This window comes from Eufriesea mexicana, unplaced genomic scaffold, assembly GCF_001483705.2.
Source record: "Eufriesea mexicana isolate 0111107269 unplaced genomic scaffold, ASM148370v2 scaffold4744748127, whole genome shotgun sequence".
Taxonomy (NCBI): domain Eukaryota; kingdom Metazoa; phylum Arthropoda; class Insecta; order Hymenoptera; family Apidae; genus Eufriesea; species Eufriesea mexicana.
Genome location: NW_016907969.1, coordinates 114,428 through 127,858, shown reverse-complemented (window position 1 = coordinate 127,858; position 13,431 = coordinate 114,428). Strand labels below are relative to the sequence as shown.

Genomic DNA, 13,431 nt, shown 5'->3' with positions numbered 1-13,431 from the left:
GGAGAGGAACCCGGCCACGAGGGCGGAGCGACCCGAGCCATGCCCCTTCTGCTACCTCGAGGCCTCGCCCACTTTTGGATTTCCCCTTTCTCGCACTTTCGCCCCCACCCCCGGACGCCGACCCTGCTCCGACGGCGTCTCTTTCCGACCGACGCACGGGCCCCCACTAACCGAGGCGCCTCCACCCGCAAAACGAAAAAGTCCGAGCGCCGCAGTCGACGATGGTCAAAGTCAGTCCACACGGAGAGCTCGAGTCGAGTAGAGGCTAGTCCAGGTCAGCTGGCCGGAGATCCATCGATCCGTCGATCCCCGGCTCACCTGTCAAACGCGTACACGCACCGTCGTATTTCTCACGGACTCTTCGGTGATCGTTCTTGGAAAATTCTCGTACGACCCGTTACCCGACCCGGAACATCCTTACGCCGGGCCCTCCCATTTTCGGCCCTCGGTCGCGTGCACGAGATCGCGACGAGTCAGTGAAAGAGAGACAGAAAGCGAAAGAAAGAGAGAGAGAAAGAAGAGAGAGGGAGAGGGATCGGACTTTGTCTCTTCCGTAGTACCTATCAGTGAGAGGATTCTTCGTCGAGCTATCGTCGGGAACATGAGAGCATAGAGGATCGAAGAGCAGTTTCAGTGCTACGGTGAAGGCTATAGATACAAAGAGGTGTGCAATCGCGGTCCAAGAATGACAGTACTAAGGATGACCTCCCCGGTGACGCCTCCATCGAGCAGCCCAGGTTCCAACGAGGCCCAGGCGCCCCAGGCGACTTCGAAACCGGTGCATCGATTGAGCTTCTCCGTCGCAGCTTTGCTGGCCGACACCAAGAAGTCGGATTCCTCCAGACAGGAGACCTCCTCGGTGTCACCCAGGTCATCGCCGCTCGCATCTTACTCCCCGGTGAGACACGACCAACTGTCAGTCACGACTACCTCCACGCTGCACAAGTATCCGACCGACTACCGATGCAGATACCTGTCAGTGTCCCCCGTCTTCCAGGACCACGCGCCGACCCAGTACACCTGCGACGCGTCCAGAAGCTCCCTGGACGCGCGAAACTTAACCAGGTTCCCGAAAATCGAGGTTGACAGGGTGGAATCCCCCAATCAACGTTCCAGAACCCTGGACTACGTGGTCCAAACGTCCACCGAGGCTGGGTCCACGTCCGAAGTGGTAGCCTGTTCCTCGTCGCCCAAGATCTCGACAGCCAGTCACGCGGAATTCGGATCTCAGTCGCCGAGGAGCAGCTCGCACGAGGCCAGGTCCAGGTGCTCGGAGCCGGAAGACATCGACGAGGAAGACGAGAACAGTCTAGTGGACGTGGAAGACCTGCAGCATCAGCACCAGGGCAGCAGTCCCACGCCGGTCAGACCCACGCCGGCCTACATCGGCGGATTTTCCAGTCTGGGCAGCATCTCCGGCATCCCGGCCGGGCTGCACCCCGCGGTCTGGGGCGGCGGGCACCAGGGTGCAGCCGCAGCCGCAGCCGCGGCCGCCGCTGCGGCCACCGCGAGCTTCTTCCCCTCGCACTTCTCTCATCACGCGCCTCTGAACGGTGAGTACCCGCGGTCCTCGGCTCGTTTGCCTTCTGTTTTTGTCCGTAGCCCGTTTGCCATTTGCTAGGCCGACGACAACCGTGTACGGCGCGTCTTTGAGCCGCTGGCCGGCCGCCAATCGGCTCCTCGTTGGATTTTTTCCTAGGCCGAGACAGGGCTCGATTGCGAGGTAGTTAAGAGTAAGTGTCGGGGAGTAGAGAAAGGCTGTCGGACGCGACAGTGGGCCCGTTCAATGGCAGCCGACGGCTTCGACATTCTTCGCTTTCCTCGACCCCCGTTGTTCGCGGGTAAAATTAGTCGCGCTGCAGCGCAAGTCTCCCGCACGCCTCTGATCGGTCCCCGATTCCTCTCCCCTGCTATTTTCGCGTCCGAAATCGCGATTGGCAAGGTATTCCGGCGGAGGAAGAGAAAGAAACGCGTATACAAATGTACATATGTATATATATAGACACGCGTGTATGGAAAGGGCGCGCGTGCATACACGCTGTCACAAAATGGCTCTCCGACGCAGGAGTCCGAGGAATCCGAGTGTCTGGAAGCTGCGTTCTCACGAGACGACTCGGAACGGGGGTTTACCGGCGTCTAGCTGAAAGCCAGGTGATGGCTCGACGAATTCTGTCAGCGTTAAGCCGACGTTGAACGGCCGGAATTAAAATACCGCGGCGGCACGGGGAAAAAGGGACTAATTGATAAATTGAGACACACGGTGTCGTGGCCGCGACGTTATTAGCGATCGAACGTCCGGCCGGGAGAAGGTAGTCACCTAAAATCTCCGTAAAAGGAATGCAGTTCTCGGAACGCGCGAGCGGATGACTCGTCGCGATTGAATCATCGTTAACACTAATTATTGAGGTCGCGGCTTGATAATTGCGCGGGGCTCTCGTTAAAGAGGCAATCAAAGTTTTCTCGCTTCGTCGGAGCGCCGCCACGCTGGCAGAAAGAGGGAACAGAGGGCCGGTTCTTGTCGGGCTGGCGGAATCCGGGCGACAGACAATAGGCGATTATTACAAAAAGGTGTCGCAACTGCGAATCGTCTGCCAGCGATTGGAAAACTACTTTTTGCAATCTCGCCACTCTCTCTTCGCTTTTTCCCCCTTTTTGCAATTCCTCGAATTCCTGATCCATCGATCCGCGGAACTGCATCTTCCGGCGTCGCGTTATCGCGAGGATTTGCATCTGTGCGCGATTCACAGTGTGTATCTGTTGCGGCCTCAGGACCGAACGTCTCTAGTTAAATGGAGGACTGTTTGTTCGTATACACTCGTTATCACCTACCTCTTCACTACTTGGGTGAACCTTGACAAGGGTTAATAACTTATCCTTAACTCAACTCATCCATAAGACCCAAATTATTTAAAAGACGTCGAAGCTAACACACACCCCCAATATTATTCACAATAGATAGAAAGACGCACACCCAGCACTTACATTTCACACCAACCCATCAGTAGACATACGAAACTTATAAAATCACCGAAACAGCAGACACGAAAGAGTCTCCTAAAAATTTCAAGAAGACAAGACAAGCATCACGATCAGACAGTGAAGACAGACCCGTGACGATTAACTCGGCGCGAGAGACAGTCACGCATCGGAACTCTTTAGTTCAACCCTAACCAGGTCTAAATCTATTAATTTAGAGTAGGCTGCATCCCAGCAATCACGTAAACAGGCCTTACAACCCCGGGACGCGACAGTATCTTTGAATACTGGTATCATCGAGATTCGACGGGTTTCTCGGAAATCGATTTTGGAGTAAGACGATGATGGAAGACGGAGGTTATAATTAGCGTGATACGTGTACAGCGAAGCTTTCCTCGCGAATCTGTCTCCGTGTCAATTTATAGATCATTGTTGCGCGATTGCGACGCGATTTAGGGTTGCTCGCGAGGAGAATACAATCGACCATAATCGAGGCTGAGAGTCGCGTAGGGGAACCAGCGTGATTTTGAAATATGGCCTCTCGTGGAGGGTGCTTCTCCGGATTGCGTAACCCTTCAAACTTTCGCTCGACTCACCTCTCAGACTGTCTTCTACATGGGGTTGAAGATCGGGGTTGAAAGCGTGGTTTCTCGCGTCGGAAAAATCTGCCGGTACACGTGTGCGCGTGTTTTCCATAGATTCGCGGGGAAAAATTGCCGCGGGTAAATTAGAGGCAATCGCGCGAGGTAATTTAACCTAAGAAATGTCAAGTCGCATAAATGAATTGCCCTTTCATTAGAGAAGCTGATTCATTCGGACAGGCAAGATAGATATACTCGATTTCGCGGAACGTTCTTTAGAATTTCGTTTTCTAATAAACGAACGAGCACGCTTACGCTCGTTTATCGACCGAGCCGACTAATAAGAGCGCATAGAAATCGTGGCCCATGGAAACATTGCGCAACGCGACAAAGAGCGCCTGGATCGGACGAGCGGGATATTACCCCCCCCCTTTCCCCCTGCGTTAGAATATCTCCGCGAGATCAGCTAATTATTTCAGTAATTTGCATGATAATCGACCGAAAGGGTACCTTCTTTTCACCGCGGCCTTCGTTGCTCGTTGCCGATGCATACGATTCGATTTTGCTCCTCGTCAATACCTATAATTGCGTCGTCCTCGATCGAGCGAATCTCGCTCCGCCATCGGCGATCTTCGAAGAAATTCTTCCGAGATATTCCTCGGAGAAGGGAGCAGAAACTTGCTTACCGGAACTGGCGTAATATCCCAATTTCCGCGACGCAGACCGTTCCAAAAAGGGTTCGGAGAACGAAGATGCAGCGCGATGACGATCGTTGGACGAATCGGTGGAGGATCGTTACGCAACGATCGACGGAGAATCTCCAGCACGAATCCACCTCCGCTCCGGATCGTTTCGCGGAATCTTCGCGGTATCTCCGCGAGATCAGCTAATTATTTCGAATGCGCATCCTCGATCGTTCGAATCGGATTAAAATGGGGCCGGGGCCGGGGCCGGGGGTTTTGGTCCGAAAATCGGCGGAGGAATCGGCGAAGGAATCGGCGGAGTGAATCGGCGAAGGAACTGGCGGAGGAACCGACGGATCCCCGAATACCGAGACTAATTGGGACCCTTAGAGAGTCGTAGCGAGAGAAAGGCAGAAAGAAAGGCGAAGTGGGTGGGAAGAGGGAGGATCAGCGGACAAAGGACGAGGAAGGCTCGTCAGAGTGGTCGTCTCGAATGGCAAAAGCCTCGGCTCGCGAATTCCGAAGCAGGAAGGACGCGGTTTCGTGCGGCGGAGGACGAGGGTAATGGAGGACGAGGGTCTCCGGTGGAAAATTTGAAATTCAGAAGCGACGAGAGGAGAACGAGCACGATCTTCCTGGCCTTTTGTCTCGTCTCGAGATCGCTCGTTTCCAGAGCCGTTCACCTCCGCTCTACAAATCTGTCAATTGTCCCGAGACAAATCTCGGGGAATATAACCGATATGTTTCGACACGAGCCTCCGTTCCTCTCTTCGCTTCTGATAAGATGTCCCGTTGTTTCGTCGCGTTCGATTGTCCCGGCTTATTGTACCGGTCGCGACAACCCGCTGCTTCGTTCCCTCGCATCCTGCGAGATTTTCCAGACTAATTTACCTACGATCTCCTTCATTGTCCCCTCTTTCCACGGTTATCCCTATACCGGATACCACTACGTTTTTACCCGCGCACCGGAAATTGTTTACTCGCGAGGAAAAACAAAGCCGGGTCGTGGACGGACCCCGGAGCCACGACACCAGGCGTATCCCGGTACCTAACGAGCCCGCAAAATCCATAAAACTGCCCTGCCCACCGCGCATACCCGGTACCGCGTCGACCCATCACCCTGGACGAGTGGACGATCGACCACGGGCAAAACCATCGGCCAAAGGAGTGCCAAAAAAGCTAAGTAGCCTGGCAACGCGCGAGCTTCCGCGCAGGAACCTCTCTGACCAGTGGTTCTTCCTTTCCTCTGTCCAGTGCCCTGCCCCGTAGTACCCTAACCGCTGACACGGTAATCGTAATCGTACCGAGAGGCCCCAACCCAAAGGTCTAAGCTCGCGTAGTGGATTATTCGGTGAAACGGGAGATTATCGGCACACCTTTCTCCGCGGGACGATATATCGCCGCTAATGAATACAAGCGATAGCGTTAGAGGAGCGATTCGCGGACGGAATGTTGCGGTCGGTCAGCAAAAAGGTAATGAGGCCAGTTTGCGGCGCCGTTCCGACGGGAAAATTATGAATTGACCCCTAAAAAGTCGCGCTCGCTTTCCTGCCGTGCTCCGGGATCCTGGGCCGCGGCAAAAACAGGACGTTGCGGTCGGCCAGGGTTCGCCTCGGTTCGTTCTAACCCGCGAAACACGTTCCCCTCGCTCTCTTTGCTCGCTCCGGGAGTGACGATGAATGACGACGACGACGATGGATGATCCTCGAGCGGAACACGCTTTCGGTTGCAGAGAACGGAGAACCGGCCAAGATCAAGTGCAACCTGAGGAAACACAAGCCGAACCGGAAGCCGAGGACGCCTTTCACCACGCAACAATTGCTAGCTCTCGAGAAGAAGTTCACCGAAAGGCAATACCTCAGCGTGGCGGAGAGGGCAGAGTTCTCGTCCTCTCTTCATCTCACGGAGACCCAGGTGAGATACTCTCGATATTTCCTTTTAGAATCCTGGCCCAGTTGCTGCGGGTTCTCCGAGGTTCCTAGCGTCTTTCGGGATCGGTTTACGTGCAACTGTTTCGAAGGTACTGTCAATGCCTGTTATCTCGCAATTCTTAGGATTCTCGATCTCCGCTTGCCAGGTTTCTCGTGTCCCGTTCGGTTGATTTGTCAGGGGTACGATAGAGGGGTTCGATATGTCATAGAATCTGGATAATTAGCGGTAAACGATTCATCTCGGACAAGCAGCTTTCCGTGAACTCTGAGCTCAACCTAAAAACTCTTTACTCGATGCTATGGATACTTCGTGGTTGCTTTGCGATATTGCCATGTTAGATCTATCGTAAGAACTCGTTTCGTAACAGGTAGAAAACGATCCTTTACAGGATACCTAATTTTCCACGGACTCCCTTCTAAAAGAAACTTCGGAAGGAAAAATTTCACTCGATCCTATCGATACATCACGGTTAACTACCTAGGGATAGGTTCTCGTTGTGCCATAAATTTCGATAATAGATGGAATATTCGTAGGAATTATTCTATTAATCTCGAGCTACTAAATACCGCGAATTCAGCTATTACTCCAAGGTCTAACAGCAAGTACCTATTACAAGCATCGTAAACTCCATTGTCTTACACCGACTCGTACTCAAAACTCCAGCTTTGTTACGGCCTCTGGTCCCAACAATGTTCTCGCAGCCTGTCAGAGGCGCAATCCCGTGATTCAATTGGAACATTGTACTCGTGACATCTTACGTGGTACACGCAACGTGTTAACACGGGAATCGACTCGAAACCCGGTTTCTTTTTTCCTCGGGACCAGGCCACGAATCGAGGCTCCAGTTCTGAACGGATCCGGGGCTGATGTCTGCCAGATGCAGGGTAATTAGCGCGCGATATTCCCGACGCTGGCGGACAACACGGCCATTTTATTAATAGACTACAAATTGTCTGAAACCCGCGATGACCGACCAATTATCTCAGATCGCAGTCCTGCTTTCCACTGTCCACGAAACGCGGTTTCGTCTTTGCGTCTGTCAGCGTGGCGATTCGTTCGCTGCACTCCTTGTCACGGAGACCTATGGCCTCTCGACAAATTCCCTCTGTCTTTACGGCGGAGAGCACAAACTCTCGACATTGGTTTCGCAAGTATTCTTGGAAACAATGACAAGATGCTCGTCCTCTTCGCAGTTTCGATAATTACGTTCTTCATGCTCTCTCGAACGATAATCATCGTCGTATTAACGCTACAACTACCGATCTTTCATGCTGATCTTTCATACCTCAACGTTGCAGACGTAGACAATAGTAATTTTAGCGGTACCACGAAGATTAGTGAATATATTAATTACTGTTCCATCCTAATGTGAGTTGACATTAATTTTTTCCTAGAAGTAGGTACATGTTGCTAGTGAATGCAGGGGGGAAAATTCTGAAACCTAGTTCTAGTGTCAACGAAGATTTAACTTGTACCGAAATGTAATTCAATTCATCTTTGTAAATTTATAGTGTCGTTTTAACGCTAGAACTACCGATCTTTAATGACGATCTTCGATACCTAATTATTGCAGACATAGACAATAGTAATTTTAGTGGTACCATGAAGATTAGTGAATATATTAATTACAGTTCTGTCCTAATGTGAGTTGACAATAATCTTTTTCTAAAAGTAGATACATGTTTCTAGTAATTACAGAGAGGAAAATTCTGAGACCTCTAGTTCTAGTGTCAACCAAGATTTAACTTATATCGAAATATAATTGAATTCACCTTCGTAAATTTATACAGAGACGTATCTATCGAAATAAAATTCAACAGAGAACCAGTGTTAATTAAAATTGTATTATCAATTTGATATGAATGCCGATTTTACTAGTAGCAGCTCTGCATACTGCCAATACCCACAAATAACAAAGGTAAGACTATCTATAGATAGTCACATTCCAACCTAACCAATTCGATCCTCGCATCTCCCCACATATCGTCAACGATAATATAATCCTAATTAAAACCTGTTATTAATTCAATATTAGCGTCAATTTTGCTACACAACTGTATCCATAGAAAGCCGTTTTAACTACTCGTTGCTGTCCATCTTCGCAACCATAACCCACATCGACGGATTCTCGTTGGTCCACCACAGTAGCCGCGAATCCTTTTTATCACCCGAGATCTGCCAAGCAATTGTCCCCAAACCGCAGCGCAAACCGCTCGTCGAAGTCGTCGAGCCGTTAAGGCCGGAATAACTATCGAGTAACGAGCTCAAACCGATTTCATTGTTGCAGGTGAAGATCTGGTTTCAAAATCGTCGCGCGAAAGCGAAGCGCATGCAAGAAGCGGAGATCGAGAAATTGCGGATGTCGGCGGTCAGGCAGCACCACACGACCCTCTACGGCTCTCATCCGGGCCTCTTGGCACCGGCCAGCCTGTATCCCGTCGGGATGCTGTCTCACCCGGGTCTCACGCCGCATCATCCCATCTCTCAGCACCCGTCCAGGGAATGAGAACAGCGAGAGCAGCCGGATAATCGTCACGACCGGTAGTGAACCGACCTGCCCTACGAACTGCCATTCTCCCGCGAATTCGCTGTCACGGGTCAGCCGTGACCCACGGGATCCGCGGTGAAATTGGAAGAACACGGAGATTTGCGAGTTGCAAAGAGTCGAGAGAAGAAGTCACGGTAATCGGAGCAGAGTGCGTTTATTGACCGTGAAAAGAGGGAAATACGCCAAGTGCAGACTCGAGAAACGCGTCACTGGGTTTGGTTACCCAGAGTGCATCGTGCGGAGGTGCCTGAGGACGCGGGTACCTGCGATACGCTTGCGAGGAGTCTGACCAAAGTGGAACGCGTTTTGCGAGCAAAAGAGGCTGGATTTTGTAAGAACTTTGGACTCCAGCCTTCGAATCGAACTGTCGCGTCGTTAACGACTGAAACTCGTCCGGCGAGAGGCGAGGGACGAAGCCAAAAGAACGAGGAGGTCGCTTCCATGGGGAGCCATGGTGTATCGTGAATCTGTGCCAATATCAGACACGCTGTTGCTCCGCGTGTCATGTACATAGAGTGTAAATAATCGTCGTTCTCGAGTTGAAAGTTCACGTAGTCCTGTAAATACCGATTAGCTTGTCCTCCAGGGATCGGTGGATCGAAGCTGCCGAGTCTGTTTTCCAATTTTGTATAAATGTAAAACCGTCGCCGAGAGAGTAGCAGAGTTTATTTAATAAACCACAGTATAGAATTAACGCCTGTTGTTTCTCACTGATAATTCCCAATTTCGGTATGGCCGATTTTCACGTGGAATCGGTAGAAAGAACGGAAAGGAAGAGAGAAGAGGGACATCATTGGCAGAAGTTAGAGGAAAAATTCGATTCCGCGAGATCGATACGGATTTAATTCTTCGAACGAACGATCGTTGTGTTCCTAATTGAATGCCGATCGACGAAAGCCGTACCTCGAGTGCAGATATGGACGTCGTTAAACGTCGATGAAAATGGGAGAATCACGGGAGGATGGCTAATTGAAAAGCTCACGGAGCCTTCCCGATCTGTGCGCGCCGTCGATTAGAAAGTTGGAATAAATTACCAATGGCAATTAAACGAGCCGATGATCTTCGCGACCCGGTGATCGATAAATCGAACGAATTTATTTGGCCGGCAATAGCCCATAATCCGCTTTAATGTTCGAATAACGCTCGATTTATGATCGCATAAATGACAACAGGCTTTTAGGACTCGGGACGTTCGCGTATAAACCGGCGATCAGTTTTACGGATACGGAGATCGATGTTAGAGCGGGGGGGACGAGGGAAAAGCTGTAGGGGAACGTATGAGAATCGTTCGGCACGGTTGACGGCCGTTTTTTCGAAATTTATCGTCGAAATATCGCCGGAGATATCGGCCCGATCAATTTACCCCCGCCGATCGTTCGCGCTCGATTCGTTACCGAGCGCTTCGCGGCGAATTAAAGCTATTCAAATGACAGGAAACTTGTTTAAGCGAACGATGAGGCAACCGAAGGAGAAGCTCGGGCAACTTTCTTCGATCTTCTCTAACAAGTTCGGCAATCATCGGCTACTAATCAACTACAATCCTACCAATTCACACCGGGCCCCCTCACCCCGTCTCTGTGCTCGTGGCGTGAGTCATATTTCACGAAATCACGGTGTATCATCTTCAATGTTTCCGATTCTCCCACAACGAGAGAGAGAGAGAGAGAGGATGAGAGACGGAGATGTTCCCGTTGATTCACCCGCTTATCTAAGCCTTCATCGGATACGAGATTCCTTTTTATACCTTTTCGAATTAATAAAGATTTTTTTCTCCAAGACTACGACCTTACCCGGACGTATCGAGGAACGTCCGGATTCCGAGATTTAGTAACTGTATCTTAACCAAAAATTCGAGACGATCGCTTCATCCGAGGCTTCGAACGAGACCCAGTGTCCCGTCCTTATCTTCCAGTTCGCCTTCTCTTTATTTCGTACATTCGACGACATTAACACGTGTATCCCAGACGCCTTCAATTTTCAGGTTCATCTCTTTGACCTCTTCGAGGTGGGAATCCTTCCTTGAACTGCTGCAAGCTTGAATAAAAATCTTGGGTGCATTCTCATCCTCGAGTTTGCATTTTACATACGCTGGCCTTACTCGCGAGTGGGGTTCCATGGTATGGGACAATCCTGATACACTCTGCCAATGTTACAAATCAATGCAAAATTTCTGACATTATAGTCTGTGTTGGTACACCGAAAGTGTCAATGACTACAAACACACTACGAGTATTAAATACAGAAAGGAACAGACTATAGTCGATGTACTCCACTTTTTAGTCGCACCCCGTTTATTTGTTTAATCCAGAATCTCGGAAATTGACAACGTTTTGCGAAACTGTTCTTCGAACGCTTCTTAGGACACTTTTGACAGCGCGTAGGTTCTAAAGCAGAATCCTGAAAGAAGCTGACGTTTGGGAACACGAGCCCAGGGGCACGGGGTACGTTGGGGTTCCAAGGTATGGAACAATCCTGATATACTCTGCCAATGTTACAAATCAATGCAAAATTTCTGACATTATAGTCTGTGTTGGTACGCCGAAAGTGTCAATGACTACAAACACACTACGAGTATTAAATACAGAAAGGAACAGACTATAGTCGATGTACTCCACTTTGCAGTCGTACCCCTTTACTTCGTTTAACCCAAAATCTCGGAAAATGACAATATTTTGCAAAGCTTTTCTTCGAACGCTTCTTAGGACACTTTTGACAGCGCGTTGGTTCTAAAGCAGAATCCTGAAAGAAGCTGACGGTTGAGAGCACGAGTCCAGGGACACGGGGTACGTTGGACGGGCACGAAGGTCCGATGGCAATCTTCGCGGGGTGAACACGTCCCCTGCGCCCCTCGCGTACCCCGCCCTTCCGACGGTGTCCAACTGGTGGCACTCTCGCGTCCCGGCGATTACGTCGCGACGATTACGCGGTAGCCGAGAATGGCGTCTCTGTGCGTACATGTCGCGGGAATAAATTAGCCGTGGCAATTAGTTTCGGAATCGACCCGCCCCGGGCGGCCGGCGCCACCATCTTGATTGCACCCGTGGAGAACCTTTAAAGACAGTAGCCAGCACTGTTTGCCGAAAGGCTCGGGAGCGCCGTTCGCGCGGCCTAATTAGCGATGCCCACCGAGATATCGCCGACGTACGCTAATAATACCGAGCATAAATATTCCGAATTTTTTCGTCTGGTGGCCCGTCCGCTCCTCCGAACCCCTGCCGCCCCTCGTCCTCCTCTCTCTCCATCTTGCATCGTCCTCATCTTCTTTCCTCCTCCTTTCGCGATCTCTCGCAGGCTTCTTCCACTCACAGACTCGCTAATTTCTTATCGTCGATGCCTCTTATCGCGACGATGCTTTTTTCGCCAAGATAAGACTATAGCAGACTGTAAGAGACTATAAGAGACCGTTTCTGGACAGCTCTCCAGAAAGATCGAAAGTGAAAGCGGAGATGTGGGCTCGCTACGTGTGGGTGCCGTGTGGGTGCGGGTTTGCACAGTTAGCGCCAGCTTAAAGATACTAATTGCTCGGTTCAATTTCTCCGTTTCTTCCTCGTGGTAAATCGTCATATCGTCCTCGACGGTAAGCCTTCCTTCGGCTCGACTCGGTTGCCCTCTCGCGCCACCCCAAACTGACCCTTCACCCCTGTCCGTTGACGTCGAACGCGTGCTTCGCCTCTAATCGAATAATTAAACACTTCCGTCGATTCTTCGGACTCGAACTCACCCGACTCCACGAATGGCATTAACTCGGCCAACCTTGGGCATAAACTGTCCCGCAACGGTCCCACGATTCCGACGCGCCAGGCGAGATCGGCGTCGAGCAACGAGGCTGTCCCCGGTTAGAAAACCGTCCATTTTCCTTTACCCGTTGACCAGCGAGATCCACGCGTGCCCGTCGCCTATCGCCATCTTCTTATCGCGATTGCTCCGTTTCCAGCGACTCGTCTCTCGCTTTCCGCTTCGTACGCATGAATTTTAATCGCGTAATTAGTCGCCGGTCACCGGTCTCCTACTCTGCGCCGCTTCTTTTGCTCCGCGTTTCGTGTACACAGATAACATCGATCAGATGATATCGCCTAAGCTACCGGTCCGCTTGTTAGGCCTAACTGCGCCACCCCGTCATCCGTTCACGTTAATGCCGCATTATCTCGGCTCCCGTTTCAATGAACGGCCCAGGGAAAAATCGGCCTACACGCTCCATCGATAAGGGAACACCACGGGGAATTTCCTTCGTTTCCGTCGTTACAGGTGCGCGCGATCCGCTCGACTAATTAGCCGATCTCCGTTCTACGCGCTGCCAACCCTTCTTGCCTCTCGCGCCATTGTCACGCTTCCAGAGATGATTGATCACCCGTTCTTCGCTGCTCTCCACCTGGACCAAGGGGTGCTTCGATTGGCACGGCCGTTGAGAGTTAAATAGGGTGGCTTCTTAGGGTGCGTTGGGGATCTTACGCGGAGGACGGGGTCTAATGACGCTGGGTCTTGGAGAAGATGCTGCGTGGAAGCTTCGGTGAGCAGAATTCAAAATAGGGAGCAACGGGTGCTTCTTCGCGTTAGGGGTTGATAGTGGGAGAGACAAATCTAAGCTCAATTTAATAGTTAAAAGAAGTTTTATATAAGAAGTATTTACATATCCGTTTTGACACTTGTTTGATGTGTTCGAGGTCTAGTGCAGGATCGCAGCTCGATATTATTTTCTATCGTTAGTGGAATT

General features: G+C 50.9%; 1 protein-coding gene across 1 annotated transcript; it reads left to right on the top strand.

The window, feature by feature from the left end:
* Positions 1–218: 218 nt before the first annotated feature.
* LOC108549987 (muscle segmentation homeobox protein Drop) lies at positions 219–9,366 on the top strand. Its single transcript, XM_017903584.1, has 3 exons — positions 219–1,553; positions 5,973–6,154; positions 8,460–9,366. Exons 1-3 carry the CDS (start codon positions 686–688, stop codon positions 8,676–8,678), a joined length of 1,269 nt encoding a protein of 422 aa, XP_017759073.1. The 5' UTR covers positions 219–685; the 3' UTR covers positions 8,679–9,366.
* Positions 9,367–13,431: the final 4,065 nt, after the last annotated feature.

Excerpts from the sequence above, each read along its gene's own strand:
- LOC108549987 (XM_017903584.1), top strand. The coding sequence starts at position 686 with ATGACAGTACTAAGGATGACCTCCCCGGTGACGCCTCCATCGAGCAGC. Across the intron at positions 1,554-5,972 it reads TCATCACGCGCCTCTGAACG|AGAACGGAGAACCGGCCAAG; the intron begins GTGAGTACCCGC and ends TTTCGGTTGCAG. Across the intron at positions 6,155-8,459 it reads TTCATCTCACGGAGACCCAG|GTGAAGATCTGGTTTCAAAA; the intron begins GTGAGATACTCT and ends TCATTGTTGCAG.